Here is a 21,617-nt window from a genome sequence, read left to right on the forward strand (position 1 = left end):
CTTTGGGTACCTTAGAGCATTATTCAAAGAGAAGGAAAAATTGTTTCTTTAGAGAACCTGCAGGGTCGGAAGGATGTGGCAGGGAGGTTCGGGGTGTGGGGTAAGGGGAACCGACACGGGCCAAACGGGCGGTGGGCGGCTTGGGGGCTGAGGTTCGGGAGAGCCGGGCCGCGGGGTGTGTTGGTTCGGCGCTTGCTAAGCGGAGTCGTCTTTCCCGAGGAGATCTTTCGGAATTTCGGACACTCCCTCCTCTCTCTCTCTCTCTCTTTCTCTCTCTCTCGACACGGCGCCCCTAGTGTTTTTCCTCTCTCTCTGTCGCTCTCTCTCCACCCCTACCTATTTTTGCTCCTTTTAGGCTCATCTGCTGTCCTGTTTCTCTTCTTTCTTTTGCCTCCATCTCGGCCGCAGCTCTCTCTCTCTCTCTCTCCCCCCGAGCGCTTAGGGTTTGCCCCCAGCTTTCCCCTCCGTCACCGCCCCCCTTCCACCTCCCACCCTGCCATACGGCCCTCTACCCGCATCTATTCCCAGAGGAGCCCACCCTGCCTGCCTCGATTCCGAGAGTAGCTTACCCGCATTGCTCGCTACCGTCTTCTCTCGCCTTCCTCTCAGGTATGCTATCCGTGATCCTGAAAGCAGGGGTAGCAGATTAAAGACCACCATTGTGATCGCGTGCGTTCGGGTAAAATGCACACATCTCGTCCGTTCAGATAACGAAGATGTCTCGGCAGGGCTTTTTTTTCCTCGGCTGGCGTGCCACATCGTTGGACAGGGGGAAGCACGCAGCTTGTGCAACCATCTTCGAGAATGTGCTTATGAGCACAGTAGCTGCGATTTTGTTGAACAGGTGGCTCGTGCTCCATCGCTGAACAGGGCGGAGCTGGCGGCAGCTTGTGCAGTCGAATGTTCACCATATTCGGGAATGTGTCGTAGAGCACAGGAGCTGCGATTTTGTTAAACATGGCAGAGCGCGCTGCTTGTGCCACCAAATCTTTGCCATCTTCAGGAATGCACTGACGAGGACAGTAGCTGCGATTAGCCTCCAAGCACACTAGCCTGGACTGCCCTGCGCCATTCTATTACCTGGCAATGTAATGTGCTGATCAGCCGCATCAGCTCCATATCGCAGCTCCTACAAGCATGACCCGCTTCTAGAAATGTTGATAATACTCACAGTCAAATGCCTCTTTCCTATTAGAGCCCGTTTGCATTGCCCAAACACTGCAGCCATTGATGGTGGATTTTCTCCTCTTTTCTTGCAACTCAACAGTTTAGCAAATTTTTACCACATAGGATAAGTTCCAGTTCCAGGAGTGCTTGTTTGAGAAATACACCCAACAGCAAACAATGCACCTGTGTGAAGCCCCTCTTATTCTGATTGTGGCTTTGGATTTCCTCTTTTTCACTTGCTTGCACAGACAACTCTGTGTTTCACACCATTGTTCATGTGATGCCTGACGGGTTCTTGGCACAAGCATATGCCCTTTGATGTACCCTGCTCACATTGCCTTGTCACTCCCCACACTGGCTGAATTTTCAGGCTGTTTCTGTCTATTGTCACTGTAGCTCATTGATGCCTCTACATCAGAGCATGCGGCACTCTGAATGAGTAAAGTAGTTTCCTCCCTTCTTTTGCTCTATGTGTGTATTACTCTCATTGCCAGGATTCTACTGCCAATCGTGACATTGGTTGAGATTTCAGGTTGTTTGTGTGCTAATAACACTGTAGCTCATTCTTGCCCCTATATCAGAGCCTAGAGGAGTTGGCATTCCGAGTGAGTTAAGTTGCTAAATATCAAGGGCTATCGTTTGCAGTCTCCAATGCCATGGGGTTGAGGAGGGAATGCCATTCGTAGGCTTTAGAGACCAACATGACTTAGGAAGTGAAGGGAAACCAGTTCTGCTCCTCTCTCCTCTCTCCTCTCTCCTCTCTCCTCTCTCCTCTCTCCTCTCTCCTCTCTCCTCTCTCCTCGTGAATTGCTTGTTCTCATTTTTTGGACAAGAACCATGACCTGGTTATCTATCTATTGCACAACTTCTGCATGGGATGCTCCAGAGAGCTAGTATTCAATTTAATGTACTATACATTTTGTATGAATTCTTGTATAATAGCATCTGACGTGCAATTTCCTTTTCTTTTTGTTTGTTTTGGGTGAGGTTTGGTTCTCAGTACACTAATGTCAGCATCTTCAGGCCATGCAGGTGGCTTTTGAAAGTCACTGTAAGCTTTCAATCAACGAGAAATTATGAAGACTTGCTAACAGGCCAGTAGCTGTTGAGCTAAGTTGATTGGTGTCTTGCATCTGAGATGGCACAAACAAATTGGGAAGCTGACAAGATGTGAGTGCCCAAGTTGTATTGTTTTGGCATTCATTGGTCCTTACATCAGAATGCAAGGAGTCCAACCGATTGTGTCAATTGATTTCCCCCTGTTTGCATTCAGGCTAGATGTCTACATTTATGATTACCTTGTAAAGAGGAATCTCCAGGAATCTGCAAAGGCCTTCCAGGCAGAAGGGAAAGTCTCCTCAGATCCAGTTGGTAAGGCAGGAGGTGTAGCAAAGGTTGGCTTCATTAAAGGAACTGGTGTTTGCCTGACAGCTCATCTGTTGGCTTCTTTATTGTTTCAGCTATTGATGCACCTGGTGGTTTCCTATTTGAATGGTGGTCTGTGTTTTGGGATATCTTCATTGCTCGCACCAATGAGAAGCACTCGGATGTTGCAGCATCTTATATTGAGGTAAGCTCACGGACTTTACTTATATATCAATCTCCATATGACATGTTTGAACTTAGGACGTAGTTTTGGTAGGTTTTTCCAGATGGGTGTATTATTTATTACTGGATTGAACTGTATGAATCTCTGTATTCATTTGCCTTACTGGTGTGCGAAATAGACTCAACAGCTCAAAGCTCGAGAACAGCAGCAGCAGCAACAGCAGCAACAACAGCAGCAGCAGCAACAGCAACAACAGCAGCAACAGCAGCACCAGCAGCAGCAACAACAGCAACAACAGCAGCAGCAACAGCAACAGCAGCAGCAACATCTTCATTTACAGCTACTGCGGCAGCAACAGCAGCCACCTAGGAGAGATGGTGTTCACCTTTCAATAAATGGAGCACCTAATGCCTTGGGTGCTGAAACCATGCTTCGACAAAGCTGTACAGCTAATGCAATGGCTACAAAGATCTATGAAGAATGTCTAAAGATTCCCCCCAAGAGGGAAGCTATTGAAGATGTAACAATGAAGGTTGTTGCACTAGAAATTGGTTGTCTCGTCATGTGACTTCTTTCTTGTCTGGTTGTGACTTTTTATTTGTTTGCTTGGTATCAGAGGTATGTAGACACTCCCAATCAATTGCTAGATGCGAGTCAAGTGCCCTTGCTGAAGACTGCTACCCCTCCTGTTCAACAGTCTGGGTTAGTTATAAATTTTCAAGTTCTGGAAGTGAGCTAGAATGTTGCACTTATGAATGTGCTTTACCTTCCTCCTGAAAAATACGTATCTGCACTACTCAAACATCTCTCAAACTAGTTCAAACATTCTCTAAGCCTATGTCATTTAGAGACAGTTTTGACTTTCTTGAATCTCAAAATGTCAGGCAAATGTTGCACAATTCGGGTGGTAACATGAGCACTGCTCTTCAACAAGTACAAGTTCGAAATCAGGCAATTCCTGGGGCTAGTCAGGTAATAAGCTTTGCTCGGCTATCATTCAGCTCTGAAAGCCTCAATAGAATCTTGCGATCCGACATTCTAACATTTGGTCAATAGAGGAGACTGAAAAACATGAAAGTTTCTGGAAAGTTCTAATTTGAGTAAATCGCACAAGAAGTACTGTACTTGAAGTATTGCTGTTACAAAGATTCAATGCAACTGCATTTGTTTCAGGATAGCAAAAGTGATGTCAGTGGTGTGATCAATCAACGATCACCTGTTGCTGATGCCTCGATTTTTGGTGTGGGAGGGGTTGGACACTCCAAACCAAGCCTTTTAAGCCCAGGTGTCTCTTCACTTATGCATTGTTGAAAGTTCCAAGCTGACAGTTGCCCCCTTTTGAAAGGGCACTACTCAATCCTTGCAGCTCTCGTACTCTTTTTGAAGCTCATGAAATGAATGCAATCTTGTGGCAGTAGTGATTGTACTTGTGTATGGCTGTAGAATTTGGATTTTTTAAACTTATGTGCATGCAATTCGGTGCTTGAATTGGATTCAGGTGTAAATCAAGGGGCTAATGCTTTGCCATCAAAGGGCTGGCCATTAACAGTGAGTTCTTCTTATATTATCTCTGACATCTTAGTTATGTGTAAAAAAAGCTTTTAATTCGAAAAACTGTAGTTTAGCATCTTTGTATGGGTGCATATCTTGTTTTGATAGCTGTAAAGGTAGACTTCAGTTAGAAAAACTGTAGTCTAGGTCTTTATATTGATGCAAAGCCTGCTTTGTGCTTCATATTGTGGGTTTGTCTTTCTGCTGTAGTCCTTAAGAGATTCTGATATTGGATGCTTTTGGCCAAAAGCTTCAGGGGATGGATCAACTCCGACCAAGCCTACTACCAACAAAGCCATTCATGCAGTCTCCACAACAGTATCATCATCAACTACAAATGTTGAATCCCCAGCAGCAGCAACTACTGCTCCAGGCACAACAGGCACAGGGAAACCTGCAATCAACTGGTTCTACGCTTCTTGGGGATATGGATCCTAGAAGATTCAAAATGCTTCTGAGCAGAAATGGAATGGCTGGTAAGGATGGGCAGCCAAATGGGATGGGAGATCTTATGCAAGGTGTGGGCTCTCCTATGCAAGCAGCTTCACCAGTTCCGCGCTGCAATAATGAAGAGTTACTGATGAAGGTACAGTTCTTGTGCTTTGTAAATGCCTTATCAGTTTATGTTTTTACTATCTTGCGTTGATTGTTTTCTTCCAGTACTCCAGATTGACAAATATGAAAGAACTCAGACATAAGATCACCAGTTTAAAAATATCATGACTTATGACATCAAGAGACAATGTTCGAATGACAGCTAGAAAATATCATATTAATCAAACATGATAGCTTAAACATGGAAAATGATACTGAATGTCTCCATTGTCAACCAGTGACAAACTTCAAAGTTCACGCATCCAACACAAAACTTAGTAAGTATAGAGTCAAGATAGCTGACCGTGGGATCTAGCGCCAAGGTTTCAAAATTCAAATGTAATTTTGGCTCTTGAAAGTTCTGCTGCTTAAATGTTAATTATCTAGGTGATACTAACTGGGTTTTGTAGAAGATGTTCATATTCAGATATGATGATATCTGCTGCAGCAACATCTCAAGTGTCTAAATGAGCTATAAATTTAGTGCTATTTGTTGCAGACCTATTTGGGCAATGATTTGGTACATTTTGGTTTGGGAAAGCCAGACTTATTTGTGTTTCAAGGAGAGAAAATATAGAGAAATATGGAAATTGCAAAAGTTGTAAAAATGACTCTTGAAAATTACAAGAAAAGAAAAAAAGACGGGGTAGATAGGAAGAACATTGAGTACTCAAACCTAGGCTGAAACTTCATACTTCTACCCTAGTTATATTGATTGGATTTAAGGACCATAATCAGGTGAGTTCTGCAATAGGAACCAAAGGTGTGCATATCAAAATATATTGCAGGTGCTGCATGCACCTATAACTTTTCATTGGCACAAAGATGTTGTTTTAGAGAAATGAGCTATCCTCGAGGAAGGCAATTATTCAGACATTGCTACACTGAAAGCATTTTATGTGAAGAGTGGTGGCCTGGAAAAAACAACTATGAAGAATTACAAGCAAAAGAAACAAAAGGATGGAGTGGAAAAACACGTGGCATGGACACAACCTTTGGATTGGTTGCAACGTGGTTGTCTCTTCTAAAGAATTCTCCTAGAGTGGATCTGTTAGATTAGGACTAGCTCTTGAAGATGTTCAAAAGGCTATGTTTGTATCCTATTCTTGATTATATCAGTGTTTGTCTATCCTATTGGAGCCTTGAACTCTTTAAATCTCAATGAAAAAAATGAAGGATTTCAGAACACAAGAAAAGAGTGAAGGTATGTTCCAAGAGCCTAGAAATCTTAATGGAAGAAGGGTACAGCTTACTATGTGGGATTTAAAGGTTTCCACAGGAATTGCGACGATGGAACTTGAAGAGAGCATGTACTTATACAAGCACCAATCGCCCAACATCTAATTCCCAAAGTCATGAACATAGGCAATGTAAATACATAATGTAGCATCCAAGATTTCATGCCACGAGAGAACTAATTGCAGCCCAAAACAGTCCAGTAACATTCCAAAAAGTGATGCATCAGCTGCCTACCAATAACAATCAATACATAATCCATACAGTATATTGCTAAGGTGTGGGGATTTACTGCATTGTAGCTACCCTGATATTTCCTGGTGGGTCCTTGCCGAAGAAAGACCTGGGGAGGGTTGTTTATGGAGCTCTCCTCCAACAAACAACTGGATTTAATTTTTAGCAAATAGAACATCCATAGAACACTTGAAGCAGGGTTTGGGTACTGCATTGATCCAACAAGTAAAAAAATTTTGAGCATATTGAATGTTGATATTGTAGGCCTCTTCCGTACTATATTTCATGAAGACTTCTTGGCAACACCCTGAACTGATCAGAGCAAGGGGCTTCACTTAGGAGATTACCAAGAATATTACTTGCCACTTGTTTTGATTATTCCAATGTGTCAAAATTTTTTCCTATGCAGATCCTCAAAATGTGTACTTTTTCCCAGGAAAGGCTTCTTGCAAATTGTAGGGAAATCGTTTTGTGATTATTTTCAAGGCAATATTATTGGGTAGTTTTTTCAATTCATGCACATCAGATTTCTTTCACATTTTTCTCCAGATTGAGGCCTTTCATACTTTTTGAAAAGATTCGAGTTGCTTGTGACTGAAAGTGCTGGATGACCTCTGTATATGTTTGGATGCATATTTGTGACCCAAGGGCTTTGCATTGAGTTTTCCCTGAGGTTCAAAAATGAAGATCAAGATTTTTTGAGTTGAATCCTTCTCTAAGATAGTTTCATTTAAGCTTTGAAGCAAAGGCTTATCTCTGTAGGCATCAATTAGTAATGTTTATTGTTCCCCATCTCAGGCCAAATTTTACCAGCAGCAGCAGCAGCAGCAACAACAACAACAACAGCAACAGCAACAGCAACAGCAACAGCAACAGCAACAGCAACAGCAACAGCAGCAGCAGCAGCAGCAGCAGGGTGGTAGTCAGTTGCAGCAAGCAGTACCCCAACAGATACAAATAGCCCAGCAACAACAGCCTGCTACGCCTCAGCAGCAACAGGATCGGCTTGTAGCTGGTGTTGGTGCTGTTGATGGAAGTCTTTCTAATAGTTTTCGAAGTAATGACCAGGTAGGGCATGGAATGCAGAGTTTTAAATGGTTTGCTGTGCATTGTAACATGTCATTCTCTCATATGGTTCTGTTTCAAGTAGACTGTTTCGAAAGGGCAGAATGGGAGGAAAAGGAAGCAACCTGCATCCTCTTCTGGCCCAGCAAATAGCACAGGGACTGGAAACACTGCTGGGCCAAACTCTGCTCCATCTACTCCTTCTACTCAAACACCAGGTGATGTTATGTCTATTGCTGGTGCATTGCAATACAGTGGCAGCTCTTCAAAGCCTTTAATTCTATATGGAGCAGATGGTACTGGAACTCTAGCTACTTCATCAAATCAACTGGTAAGGGTTATTGTCTAAATGCAAATGGTTTTACTGGTAGAAATGTGAATTCTGAGCTGCTGTGTTGGTTATTAAGCCCTGCAGTTCTTGATTGTGCAGGCTGAGATGGATCGGTTTGCAGAAGATGGGTCATTGGATGACAATGTTGAATCTTTTCTGTCACATGAGGAAGCAGACCAAGGCGAACCACTATTTAGCTGCAATAAAAGAAGTCCAACTGGGCATGGTATGGATGTTAGTAAAGGTTTATGACTGTACTTTATTCAAACCTTTCTTACTGATTTGAGTATGGGCAAGATAAATGATTCCATGATTTGAAATGTGATGTTATATGCATCAATCATTTAAATATGTGAATTTCTGGTTTACAGGTTTTTCATTTTCAGCGGTCACTTCTCTTCAAGCAAGCACTAGTAAAGTCATATCGTGTCATTTCTCATCGGATGGCAAGCTTCTTGCTACTGCTGGTCACGACAAAAAGGTTGATTTTGCTGATCTATGATTGCAAGATGCCTCACCAGCATGTTTAATCACCTAGATTGAATGGATAAAAAGTTCATGGTTTATGCTGTGTTCAGGCTGTTTTGTGGAACATGGATACCATGAAATTAAAAAGTACGCTTGAGGAGCACAATTGCTTGATTACTGATGTGCGATTTTGTCCAAATTCAAGGCGCCTTGCTACATCATCTTTTGACAAAACTGTTAGAGTCTGGGATGCTGAAAATGTGAGTGCATTCACTATATTACATATGTTATAGTGTTTTTTCATCAGTTAAAATGTTATGCATTGCTGATTAAATTGCTCTACCATATGATGGATTTCCAGCAAAAATATTCTATACGAAGCTTCACTGGCCATCGAGGATCAGTCATGTCACTGGATTTTCACCCTATCAATGATGATCTTCTTTGCTCTTGTGATGGAGAAAATGAGATACGGTATTGGAGTGTCAATCAGGGTGCTTGTACAAGAATGTTCCAGGTGAGGGTGGGTTCATGTTTTTGGAAATGTTCTTCGGAGGTTGATCATAGTTCTACAGCTTGCTATTAGTATCTTGATAGTTACAGATACAATCTCTGTGTGAATCAGGGAGGCATAAATCAAGTCAGATTTCAACCAAGGGTTGGGAGACTTTTGGCAGCTGCTGCTGAGAATGTCGTCTCTATATTTGATGTTGAATCTGAAACTCCGGTACATTCATTGCAGGTAGAAAAACTTAATTTGAAACCCTTCATCCTCCCTCCTGAATGCTAGTGTGCATCATTGTCTTCTGTGTAGTTGTCTTGCGTTTAAAGAAGTTGTGTGCTTCTTCTTCCAGTAAATAAGTCACTGTCCCTGTCCCTATCCTTATTGGTCAACCTGTTGATGTCATTCAAATGCAGAGCATTGGTATCCCTCAACAAGATTGTCTTTTAAATGCCAGGGAATGACAGAGAAGTGGGGCGTCAGTAGTTGTAACTATAGTTGAACAAAATGCAGTTCTTGGCCTTGGAAACAAATTCTCATTTCTTGCCCTTTGTAGAATATAAAACACGTTTGTGCTTTTCCTAGGGTTAGAACCCTCATGCACAAAACAAATAGTTATGGTGAATGTAATCCAATTTCATTGATTATGATTGAACGTGCAATTATGCCTACATTGTTATGGGGGATTAATGTTCACATAAAGTGTGATTTATCATCTGGAAAACTTTGAGCATGATTCACAAGTCACTATGTGAATGATAAATAATGGACTTTCTATTGTGGAGAATTTATTGTCTTCCAGTACATGTTATTTTCTAATTATTGGATAAACTAAGGAAAAATCAACTTTTAGGCATTATTCTTTTTGATTTGTTTTGTTAATGAATAGTGATTCTTAACACAATGATAAGATAAAGGGAGTGGTGGGAATGACTTATTCAAGTTCTATCGATTATGACATTAGGCTTGAAAGAGCTATTGTGGATTTGTAGAAAACGATTTTATCCTTCAAAATTGCATGTAATGTGCTTAGATTCATTACTTGTAAAGATGGCCAATATGATGTCAAATGACCTTTTTATTGGAAAAAGAAAATATGGTCATGGGTGATGCTTGATGACTTCTTAGGATCATTTTTTTAAAATTTTTGAAAGTTACTTTATTTCTCAATCCAAAGTTTGGACTAGGAAGATATGCTAGGGTTTGTGTTGAGAAGACGCATAATGTATGAACATAACTAAAACAAAATAACTTAGACAAAAATACAAAATGCAAAACTTGGAAGGATGAAGATGAAAATAAATGAAAAATCTATACCAAATGAAAAGAATAGATATATACAATGGTTATGGTTAGAGGAGTCCAATAATTGATGTTTCTTGTGGGAGTGGGTTGAAGGAGGTGTTGGAGTATTACAACTCTTGCCTTTGGCACCAATTGATATCTTGGGGTCTTGGGTTCCACTTTGTGAAATAATTATTTTGCACCTCCATGTGCAGGTCACATTTGCATGTTTGATGAACTTTTAATCAAATGCTAAGCAAAGACTTAAAAAATTTCATGTCCTCGTGATAGCGATGTTAATGTAGTAGTCCATCATGAGGTTGTGATGAGTAGGGTAGTAGTTGGAAATTCTTTGATAGGGACTAGAGTAGTTGCAAAGGGGCTTGAAGTGATGTCAACAAAAGTTGAAAGCAAACGTAGGTCATATCATGGTCATGGTAGTAATTGGTGATGATGGGCCAATTGGAGAGGATGGGGATGCAAAAGGATGCAAGTGACCCAAGCACACTTGTGCACTTGAGTCTTGGGGGTGTTTAACGAGCTCAATGAAAGGTTTAATATTTAATGCACCTTTTTGAGCTTAACATGGATGTGAGTCGTACTTTGTGAGGAGCGTAGATGACTTATTTTAGATGAGTAAAGCAAATAAATGGAAGCTAGAGTATGAGTAATGCACCTTTTTGAGCTTAACATGGATGTAAGTTGTACTTTGTGAGGAGTGTAGATGACTTATTTTAGATGAGTAAAGCAAATAAATGGAAGCTATAGTATGAATAGATTGAAAAATTTCAAATACATCAAGGAAAAATAGATGATGCTAGCCACCAAAATTAGTTCATTTTTATTGCCATCCATTAGGTTTTTTGGAATCGAATATACATGCCTGTATATAGACATATGTGTATATGTATCCGTGTGAATATATATTTCTAGATAGTTTGGTCATCCCATTGGTTGGAACTCAACTCTCAAACAAATGTTGGGCTGGGTTGTCCCAAAAACTAAGGGTTAAATGTGATTACTAGAAATCATCTACTTGGCCATTGCGTGTGTTTGTCTATTATCTATGCAATCTATCATTGTGGCATATATTTGGTTTTTCTTGTCCCCTTGTGGGCTAAATCTGAAAGTAATTCATTTAGCTTGATGTTTGTGGGGTTCTTATGGAAAACTGAGTGACACAAGAAAGGTGTTGGATTTGTGGCCATGCTGAAGGTTTTCTCTCCTAAGTCTCATGGTTATTGTAAAGGTTTGTCGAAGGGACATAACCATGGACTAAAATGTTAGCTACTTTGTGTACTATCCCTTGCACAAATGCGTTTGGAAATTGGATTATTATGGTACAAGATTGTATTTTTGTGTATTTTCAAGGCTTGCTTTTGGCATGCGTGCCTGCAAATGCATTGATTGCTTCTTGGGGAAAAGTTTTCTTGCATTGATTGCTTCTTGGGGAAAAGTTTTCTTGTATTAAGTGGACTAGCAGATTTGGTGCAGTGGGCATTTCCTTTTATCAAGAGAGCTTGCACTTGAGTAAACTATTTGACCCTCCATTTGCTCTTATCATACCGTGGAAGGTATACATTTTAGCCAGCAAAGGCATATCTATGGTAGTGGATGTACTCACACACCATGGAAATGTTACGACTTTCCCTCAGGCTTAGCATATCATTTTCATCATTATCAACCTTTCTGCACTACTATTCATAATATCCTTCAGCCTTATTTAGTGGTATCTAATTTGAATTTTGAAGATAAGCTAAAAGATTGGAGCATTCCATAAAATGGTAAAGGTTATCCTTTACATGGAATGAATGCTAAGAAAATGTATTTATTGCTGCAGCATCCATCTTGGATTTCAGAGCATTGAAATGCACTTTGGAATTATACATATTCATTGGTGAGGAGTGTTCGTTTCTCTTAGGCTTCACATTTCAGATTTGGTGGGCTTTTTGGCTTGTTGGTGCATCCCTGTCCAGATTAAAGTCTAATGCTATCCTTTTCTTTTGGGATTTGCATTTGGGATTTATGGACTTGTTGGAAACTCTGCAAATCGGCAACATTTGAGCATTTTATCGTGGATTGCTACTCTTACTTTAGAGATCTTTGCACCAATCTCTCTGATATTCTTGCTACTAAAGGATTGGATTGACCTCAGATCTTTTTAGTGAGTCTTTATGATCTTATAGTGTTCAGCCCCTTTGTATATTGAGCATCAACTTGTAAAATTTCCTCAAAAGAAAGTGCATGTGCATGTGCTTAGATGTATGTATATATTGCTGGATCACGTATCGCTGTTTCTTACTCCGATTGAAACTTCATTTTTTGAAGCCATTTCTGTTTCTTTGTTTCAGAAACTCCAAGCAACTGTGGTTGCAAACTCAGAGAGGCATGTGACAATTATCTTGTGATGGAATAAATTGTTGTGCTTAAGCCACAAGGCCAGGCACTCTTGTGAGACATAAAGAGATTGGTGGTTCACCCATAGCTAGATGTTTGTTAGAAAAAGAGCACCCAACCACTTCAACAACTTTAAAGTGCATTATACTTTGGCTGCATAAACTTGGAACTGGCCCTTGAAAGAAGACTCTCTTGCACTTGGCCAAATCTAGAAAAATCAATTAATTTAAACTCACTGAAAGGCAGAAAGGTAATGCTAAGCTCTATTTTGAATTATGTTCAAGAAAACATGCAAAGTCAGACAGCAAGATAGGTCTGTGTGTCCAATGGATGGAGTCAAATCCTGAGTTTTACATGATTATTATTGCCTAAATGCCAGTTTTTTTGATGCCATGCAAACATGGGGTACATATGATGTGGTGCTTAAACTATCATATCGTGATTTTTTGTGGTAGGTGTGGAGACGCTTCACAACTTTAAAGATAGGGGTTTATAAATAATGGTACTAATAGATATCGAGTGTGCGTCTCACTTATTTTCGTGCATTCCCGGTTTGATTTTGAAATGTGACAATGCATGGGCTGTATGCAATCATGTTGATTGGGAGGGAAAAATTCTGGATGTGATCTAAAGAAGTGAAGTCTATAGCTGTTTTTATAGGCTAGGATGGAAAGAGATACTGCCAAGCTGGCTGCTGCCAGCCAACCCAGTTGCACCAGGTCAGATTTGCCATGTGGCAGTTTGATGATCAGTTACCATTGCCTTCTGTGTCCAAGTGCCATGTGGCAGTTTGATCAGTCACCTTTGCCTTCTGTGTCCAATTGTCCACTGCTGTTGTCTGGTTGTCTGCCTGCCATGTTATCAGCTGTCATGACAGGACTAGCAGCTTCTTTACAGTTTGGGACTGCTAACATGGCTGTTTGCTAATCAACCTGATCCCATGAGGACAACTTGCCGTATTTCCATTCCTGTTGGGTCCACCTGTTATGCCGCTACTAGACCGTTTGTATGTCTGCTGTGCATTGTCATGCATTGTCTGCCACAGCCTCTGGCAGCTGCTGATCAAACTCCACTGCTAGTAACCTTGGCTCTTCCCTAGGGGATTTCTGTGGATAGTACTTGCCCAATACTCCCCTCGCTGATAAGAGGCCCATAAACACCTCAGCGAGGACCAGCTGTTCTAGGTTATGGTATTGGTCTGTCTCTCAATCTCTAGGGGAAGGCAGTAGAGGTGTTAGCTTCATGCCAAAAAGATAGAATGAGACATTCAAAAGTGTCCGATGAATGTGAGATTGTTGCTCATACAGTCGTTTGAGAAGACCATACTTGCTTGAAAACGTTCCCACTAAAGATCAAGTGGTTTAGTTATAGCATGATCAGTCTCAGGAGGAATTAGTGTACATTTTGCCACTTGGAAGATAGCATTGCTCTATGAATGCCTGCTTTCTGAGAGACTGTCTTAGGAGGAATTAGTGTACATTTTGGCACTTGGAAGATAGCATTGTTCTATGAATACCTGCTTTCTGAGAGATTTATCATAATCTGTGGAGAGCTCTTTTTGAAGGGAAGATATTGTAGCAGACTTGCACTCTCCTGGGTGTTGGGCATGGACTTCTGGATGCTTATATACTTGTCCTCTTACTTTTGGACGAGCAGCTTCATTGCTAGTGCCTAGGCCCCAGTCCCAACATGAGCGTCTTGGACTTGGGGCCTTCATTGTGATGACTTGCAGGGTGATATGGCATTGTGTGGTAAAGTATCTAGACTGAGATCTGTCTACACTACACAAGGCTGCAGTCTAAACACGAGCAGATGCAATCATTTTTAGATACTTCTGTGGAATAACAGGCCTTCAACAAGTTTTAGGCAATCTAAATTGCTGTGCTGTTAGCCTAGTTGAATGCTACCTCTCACACACACGTCCTATATAAAGAAATATGCAGGTATAACTACTTCTGAGCAGTCCATGCTTATCTTGAATGTTTGCATGCTTCTGGTGTTTGTAATACTAAATAACTTAACTAAAGCAGCCTGTTATCAGGGCTTGCATTCATCAAGCTTGTGCAGCTTTGTTTGAACATGTTGGAATGAATTGGTAACAGTATAGGCTTTGCAGGTCCTATTTAAAGTTTTGGTTACAATCTCAGTAATGCCTGTGTCTTTCATGATACAGAGACACACGAAGCCTGTACATTCGGTATGCTGGGATGCTACTGGGGACCTAGTTGCTTCTGTAAGTGAAGACTCGGTACGGGTTTGGTCTCTTGGATCTGGGGGTGACGGTGAATGTGTGCACGAATTGAGCTGCAATGGCAATAAATTCCACTCCTGTGTCTTCCATCCAACTTACCCACAGCTTCTTGTTATTGGTTGTTATCAGGTACTGACCAAGTGTTATGATGGTCCTGGTTTTGAGCATGTAGTGTTATTATGTGGCTGGCTTATATTTTTGTTGCTTCTATTACAGTCACTGGAGTTATGGCATATGCAAGAGAAAAAGAGCATGACAGTGACTGCTCATGATGGTCTTATAGCTGCACTGGCTCAGTCACCAGTCACTGGCATGGTTGCTTCTGCAAGCCATGATAAACATGTTAAATTGTGGAAATAGTGTTCCTTATTATGTTGTATCATAGTGTTGGCTGTTTTGGATTGGGTGATAGTATATTGAGAAAATGCAGTGTTGTGAATGTGAAATCAATGACCAGACATTGTAGCTTTGTATATTCAGCTGAGAAAGAAAAGCGTATGTATATTGGCTTGAGGCTCTAGATCATTGAAAGCCTGAATCCATCGAGGTTAAAGAGTTGTCTTGTTGGGTTGGGCCAGCATAATTATGGCATCAGAATGTGTAAGTGTTTGATCCTTGTATAAGCCATCATTTTTGGGTGTATATATATATATATATATATATATATATATCACAGCGAGAGAGAGAGAGAGAGAGAGAGAGAGAGAGAGAGAGAGAGAGCATGTTGTTGAAAGAATAGCCCTTGAATCTTGGAATGCGAGTCCACAATGATGCCTCTCGTGATCCTGATATTCCAATAGCCCAACCAGTGGAAGAATTGAAAGATGGATGTTTCTAGTTATAAGGTTTTTTTTCCGAACTTCGAAAGATGCATTAATGATGTATATGCAAGTTTTGAAGTCATGCACCCATGCACACATCTACATGCTCAAATCATTTGGGTACAACCACATTGGCCTTTGTATTTAGAAGTCTCATTAGAGTTCCAAATGTGAATTGGAAGATTGAAGAGTCTTTTGAAAGAGGTAAGACTGTCTGAACTAAATGTTTGAAAGGCACATCGTAATTATAATTCAAGCTCAAGAAAATTATCAAAACTTTGTAAGCTCAACAATAAATCTTCACGGTTTCATAGGGCCCATGAATTTATTGGTCGCTTAAGTGTCCACCTCTGATCATATGCTTCAAGTGTCAAATGTTGCAAGGCACCCTAATTTTGAGCATTGATCTACCTTGTTCACTTGGGGTTTGGGGGTTGGCATCCTAGTTCTCCTCAATCTTATTGTGTAGTGGCTATTTCTTGGAATGTTTCCTACAATATATGTTTTATATGTGGGTAATGGTCGGCTGGATCGAGTGGGTGTTATGACTCAATTTGTAAAAGTTTAGGATTAGTTGATCTCCAACATTATTTGTACATAAGTAATGCTGTTATCATCTTGAATAATGCAAGTATTGAGCACTAATACCATCTAAATCATTCTCCATCTAGCATCTATTTAGATCATCATTGAAGGTTTATAAGAGTGTACAAAGGGATAGAGCTTTCAATCATTAGATCTATTAATTTACTAAACTAATTGAACTTTTTATTGACTTTTGTTTTTTGTTGTGTTTTCTATTATCACTTGTTGCATTGTGTTTCTTACATGGTATCTAATGTGAGGTGCTATAAGTAATAGCTTAATGCAAGCAAAGTCAACTTTTGTAGTCAAAGAAAAAAAACTAGAATTGATAATCAATATCCCTAGCCAAATGGTGGTGAATTTCATGGAATAAACTATATTTTGTGAAAGTTGTTTCTAGTGTAAACCTTAACCCATATTAGTCTTGGTTACAATTTTAGGGATTTGGTGTTAAACTAGTTGCAACATTGGATCTAGATAATTGCAAACTAGAAATGCTCAAGTTTCATTGAGATGCCAATATGAGAGATGAAACTAAGCTAGGGTTGAAAACCTAGAGAATTAGCTTACAAAAGAGAATTGTTGGAGAAGCAATTGAGATATTTTTTAAGCTTGATTGTTTATTTGCACGATCAAATAGTAAGGGTTGGGATAGCAAAAATGATCGAAGAGTTTGCTAAGAGATGCATTTGAGTTTTGCTCTGAAGTATGATGGCTTGGTCATAGCATTGAATGAGTAGGTTGGAATTTTCGCTTTTATATTTGTAGAGTAACATGTAACTAGAGGAGGAGTTGTTGCTTAAGAGTTGTGATTGAGGAAAATACAATTATTGAGGAAAGAGTGGTTACATGGTTAGGGAACGTAGAGAGAGAGAGAGGTGAAAAGAATGATACTACAAGGTCTTCCAAAGGCAAAGGTTGCATAAACATTGTCGAAGCTTACTTAGAGTTGCTCATAGTAATTAATGACTCAACCCGTACTTCAAAGGTGGATAAATATTGGCTGTTGGGTAGTGGAGCTCACATGATTGTAAGAAAGAAAGGTATAGTTCTCTAAGGTCTTTAAGAGAACCCATCATTGTTGGCATTCAAGAATATTGCAAGACACATAGTTGAAGGCACATGCACCATGTCATTCCTAATTCTATATGGGAGTTTGATTTATTTTAGATGTATTTATCTTAGAGCAAGAAGAATTAGTTATCCATAGCCTTGATTATAGATTATGGTAAAGAAAGTTGTTTTTGATAATATGGGAGTAGGGATTCTTGTTGGAAATGTTGTCAACAAGGAATGAGATGAGAACTTACAATAACATCATAACTTTGACAACCACCATTGGGAAAGCTAACGATAAGTTTTGGCTTTATATGCACATTCCAAATAATAAAAGGACTAAGCTAGAAGGCAAGAGCATGAAATGTATCTTTCTTGAGTACCACTAAGAACTTAAAGGATATCTCAACTAAATGATTATGAGGCTAAGAAGGTAATTACCAATTGTGATGTGCTTGTGGGATAGCTACATGCAATGTAGGAAAAATGGTCCTCTATGTTATCATTAGTTGAAGAAATAACACACCTTGTGCTTACACCAAATGTTGTTAAGTTATGATAAGCGAGGGAAAGGGGATACCTTAGATTATGAAGTTCCTCAACCACAATATCTTGCTTTGGTGCTACAAGGGAGGTTGCTTCTTATATGTAGCTCCAACACTCAAGGGGCTACCTATTTCCAACGGACTTCGAAGGTCAACAAGGATAGAGGATCATGAAGAGATTTTGAACACATTGTCAATATCTCAATCTTAGTTGAGATAATGCAAGTAAAGGACTTTGCAAGTTAAGATGAAGCTATGGATAATCCAATATAGAAAGCTACCACACATTTGAAGTATGATAGTATTTTTAGAAACTAGACTCGGGAGATAGTTGATTAGCTAGAATATAGAAAAGTTATTGGTATAAAATGGGTTCAGAAGACCAAAATCAAAAAGGTATTTGGAAAAGTACATGGCTTGACTTCTTGCATAAGGCTACTCATAGATAGAAGGCTTTGAGTTTTGGTAAACATTTGTAACTATAGCCAACATAGCTACTACTAGCCTTAGTTGCTCATAAGAAGCAACCAATCTTTCAAATGGATGTGATATTTGAGTTTTTGAATGGACACATTAAGAATGAGGTATATGTGGTCCAATACCTAGGATTTGAGGTGCATAGGATAATAAGGTTTATAGTATTAGAAAGGTATTGTACAAATTGAAGTAAGCCCCAAGGCCATGCATAAAAGGATGCACACATTTTTAAAAACATTTTGCTAAGAATTCTTTTTATGCTAACTTGTTCATGTTTAGATAGGATGGCAAAGATATAGTGGTTATTTTGTATATAGATGACTTGATCATCATAAGAGACCTTGAGAATATGTTTTAGAAGGCTAGGGAGATGGTAATTTCTAAATTTATTTAAAGTGATAGACTTGGGGATTATGCATTTTTGATTGGATATTGAGGTGTCTCAATAACATGGTAAAATCTTCATTTCTTAGTGTAGGTTTTTCAGGGGGATTTTGAAGGCATTTGGGATGGAGTAAGATCCAAAAATCACAATGGGACATGCCTAAAGGGCTAATGTACAATATATACATTGTTCTTCATGCTTGCCAAATTTCACTACAATCAAAGATTGTAGCCTTGCTAGCCTTAAGAGCCTCATGCAGCTATAACCTAAGGCAAATCAAGTAAGGTGGAAGAGCTTCTTACTTGTTGCTTGGTTGTTTGCTTTCGTGCTCTAATGCCTTCACTTCATCCTTTGATCAAGCTTCGCATAGCTATGGGATAGCTCTGATACTATGAAAACAGAAAAGATTGGAGAGAGGTGAAGCACTCAAGAGCAGAAAAAAAGAAGCAGCAATGGAGACTTGAGAACACAAAGAGATAGGGCTAAAATCTTCTTCATTTTCACACAAAAAGAACAAATTCTACACCACAATAAAAGACTAATATGAAAGTACCACAATGAATGTATACACATTCAAGATGTGTGGACCTGCTATAAGGAAAGAAGAGGTGGTACAATGAATGTGCTATAATCGAGGATGGACTACATGGGTGTGGTTCAACTGTAGAATCACTGGCGTACCCTCATGTTGGTCACCTAACACGCCAGTGAATAATATTGTGCCGCATCACCAAGGTACGTAGTGGATGCCAGCTCATGTAGAGATCGATATCTCAACACATAGAGACTCTTTTTTAGCTTGCAGATAAGCTTTTCTTTGCTATGTTCCATAAAATCCTTTGGTTGCTACATGTAGATTTTATCATGAAGGTCACCATGTAGAAATTCTATCTTCACATCCAATTGTATAAGGTCTATATCATTCTTAATTACTAAGGCAATCATAGTGTGAAGAGTGGTCAATTTTACCACATGTGAAAATATCTAATCAAAGTCCATACGTTTCTCTTGCTTAAAATCTTTGGCCACTAACCTTGTCTTGTACTTTGGTTTAGCATCACATGTAGCTTTCAACTTATAGATCCACTTGGATGGCAAATCATTAAGGAACCAACTCCCAAGGTTGATTCATCATAATTAAATCCATTTTAGATTACATAGCTAGCTCCCACTGAAGCTTTTCATTATAAGTCATAGCCTCTTTATAATAAGATGGCTTCCCACAATCCATCAACATCACATAGTCAATATGATTGAAATCTCTTAGAGGAATGAGAGATATGAGTAGATTTTCATAGCATAACATGTTGAATTGGAGTGGACATTTTAGCCTCCATTCTTTGTTTATAAGGCACCATAGGACCCTCAACTTGTTGCTCATAAATATCCTAGACTTGTGCTTACTAGTTGAAGCATTACTTGTGCCCTCTTTCTGCACACTTGGTGCACTATCATTTGCCTTGCATGGCAAAATAATAGGTGGCATTGATTCTTAGAAAATAACATTCCTTGTTTCCACTTTCTTAAGAGGCTACTTATGCATTTTCTTCTAATTGAATGTTCACTTCAGCACAAGAAAAAGCGAAAAAAGTAGAAAAGCGCAAGTCGGGAGCTAAAAGAGGTGGCCCAAAAGGAAATTAGACACAACGGAAGAAGCAGGAAGAGAAATGGCCGAAAGTGTAAGGGTGGCCTCATAAGTAAATCAAACGCAAAATCACATTTTTAAATGTAAGGCACCCCTGAAAATTTTATGAAAGGGCGCCAGGCTTCCTCTTGTGCAAATTGTAAGAGTAGACAGGCAGTAGAAAGGAAGCTAAGAAGATGGGAGGACAATGGGAAAGAGAGCCTAGGCCACGGCTCGCTATGTAAAAAATGGGATGATCGCCCAAAAGGGATTAGGGTTTTGTATATAAACTCAAAAAGTGAATGAGAAGCTCATTCTTTGGTGTGTGGCAAAGTGGACTCATCTTCTTTTATTCTTCTCTTCTCCTTCTTACTTACTTATGTGTGCTTGAGAGAGGGAGTGCGAGAGTGTGAGAGAGTGGGTATGTGAGGGTGAGGAATCTTGGAGGTGAAGCTCTCCATCATCTCCTCTCTTCTTCTCTTCTCTTGTCTCACATGCAGCTCTAGAAGATGGAGCTTGGGGGGTGGAGGCTTGAGGATGCTTGAGCTCGCATCTCGAATCGTGGAGCTACCGGTGTGCTTGTTGAGGGAGGAGGCAACTCATTCGGGCATAGAGGTAAGCTTGCTACACCTCGGTAGGATTGAAAGTGAGTCGGGTGAGAGATAGCCATAGGTGTTTACTTGAAATGCTTGAAACAATAAGCGGTCTGTGGGTCTTGGCGGTTGAGCGTGATCTCGCCTCTACATTTTGGTTCCGTTTGCTGGGACGAACGAATTCAAGCTTGAGCACTTGCACACCTCAAATTGAGCGATGAAGTAAGGGTTTCATCCCTGAACCGAAGCTTGAGATAGGTAGAAGGTTTTGGGTTTTTAATCTTTGCAACAAGTAGGTATTTTGATTTTTTGATGATTAGGAAAGTAGGAGAAATCATTTCAATATTTTGCTTTTGATTTTTGCTACATTTAGAGTAGGATAGGATCGAGAAATCGAAGTGGGAAGCTTTAGGGTTACTGCTATGTGAAAGGTCCAAATAGGACACAAATAGGGAAAAAATGGAGAAAAAGAGTGCTTAGAGGTGTTAGAGTAGAACGGGAAGTGATCGGAAAGATTGAGGTTGAGTCCAGCAAGGGTTTAAGACCTAAGGAAGCAAAGGGATGGCATTGAGAGAGAGAGAGAGAGAGAGAGAGAGAGAGAGAGAGAGAGAGAGAGAGAGAGAGAGAGAGAGAGAGAGAGAGAGAGAGAGAGAGAGAGAGAGAGAGAGAGAGAGAGAGAGAGAGAGAGAGAGAGAGAGAGAGAGAGAGAGAGAGTTGCATGTACCACCTTGGCATTGTGATTGTTCACCCATGGTCTCCATGGTCTTCCATTCTTCTAGTACCTTGAAATTTCCATTTCGAATTTCTAATTTTTAATCTTCCATTTTGACACAAAATATAAAATTAAATACCAAAACCACAAATCAATAGACAACTACCCAACAAAATTTAAAACTATAAAA

At 39.9% G+C, this 21,617-nt stretch overlaps 1 protein-coding gene across 4 annotated transcripts; it reads left to right on the top strand.

The window, feature by feature from the left end:
• Positions 1-247: 247 nt before the first annotated feature.
• Positions 248-15,238, top strand: LOC148040041 (transcriptional corepressor LEUNIG-like). Of its 4 annotated transcripts, none has more exons than XM_087696336.1 (19): positions 248-609; positions 2,191-2,337; positions 2,441-2,538; positions 2,628-2,737; positions 2,895-3,248; positions 3,333-3,418; positions 3,601-3,688; positions 3,890-4,001; positions 4,215-4,264; positions 4,518-4,853; positions 7,130-7,399; positions 7,482-7,727; positions 7,827-7,971; positions 8,099-8,208; positions 8,306-8,455; positions 8,557-8,712; positions 8,821-8,937; positions 14,552-14,758; positions 14,846-15,238. In XM_087696336.1, exons 2-19 carry the CDS (start codon positions 2,306-2,308, stop codon positions 14,987-14,989), a joined length of 2,811 nt encoding a protein of 936 aa, XP_087552462.1. In that variant the 5' UTR covers positions 248-609; positions 2,191-2,305; the 3' UTR covers positions 14,990-15,238. The 4 variants fall into 4 exon arrangements, with proteins under 4 accessions (XP_087552462.1, XP_087552478.1, XP_087552483.1 ...); XM_087696352.1 differs by having other exon boundaries at positions 4,524-4,853; XM_087696357.1 differs by having other exon boundaries at positions 4,524-4,853; positions 7,827-7,953.
• The last annotated feature ends 6,379 nt before the right edge of the window (positions 15,239-21,617 follow it).

This window comes from Lygodium microphyllum, chromosome 2, assembly GCF_053477565.2.
Source record: "Lygodium microphyllum isolate KBCC chromosome 2, Lygodium_microphyllum_v1.1.10, whole genome shotgun sequence".
Taxonomy (NCBI): domain Eukaryota; kingdom Viridiplantae; phylum Streptophyta; class Polypodiopsida; order Schizaeales; family Lygodiaceae; genus Lygodium; species Lygodium microphyllum.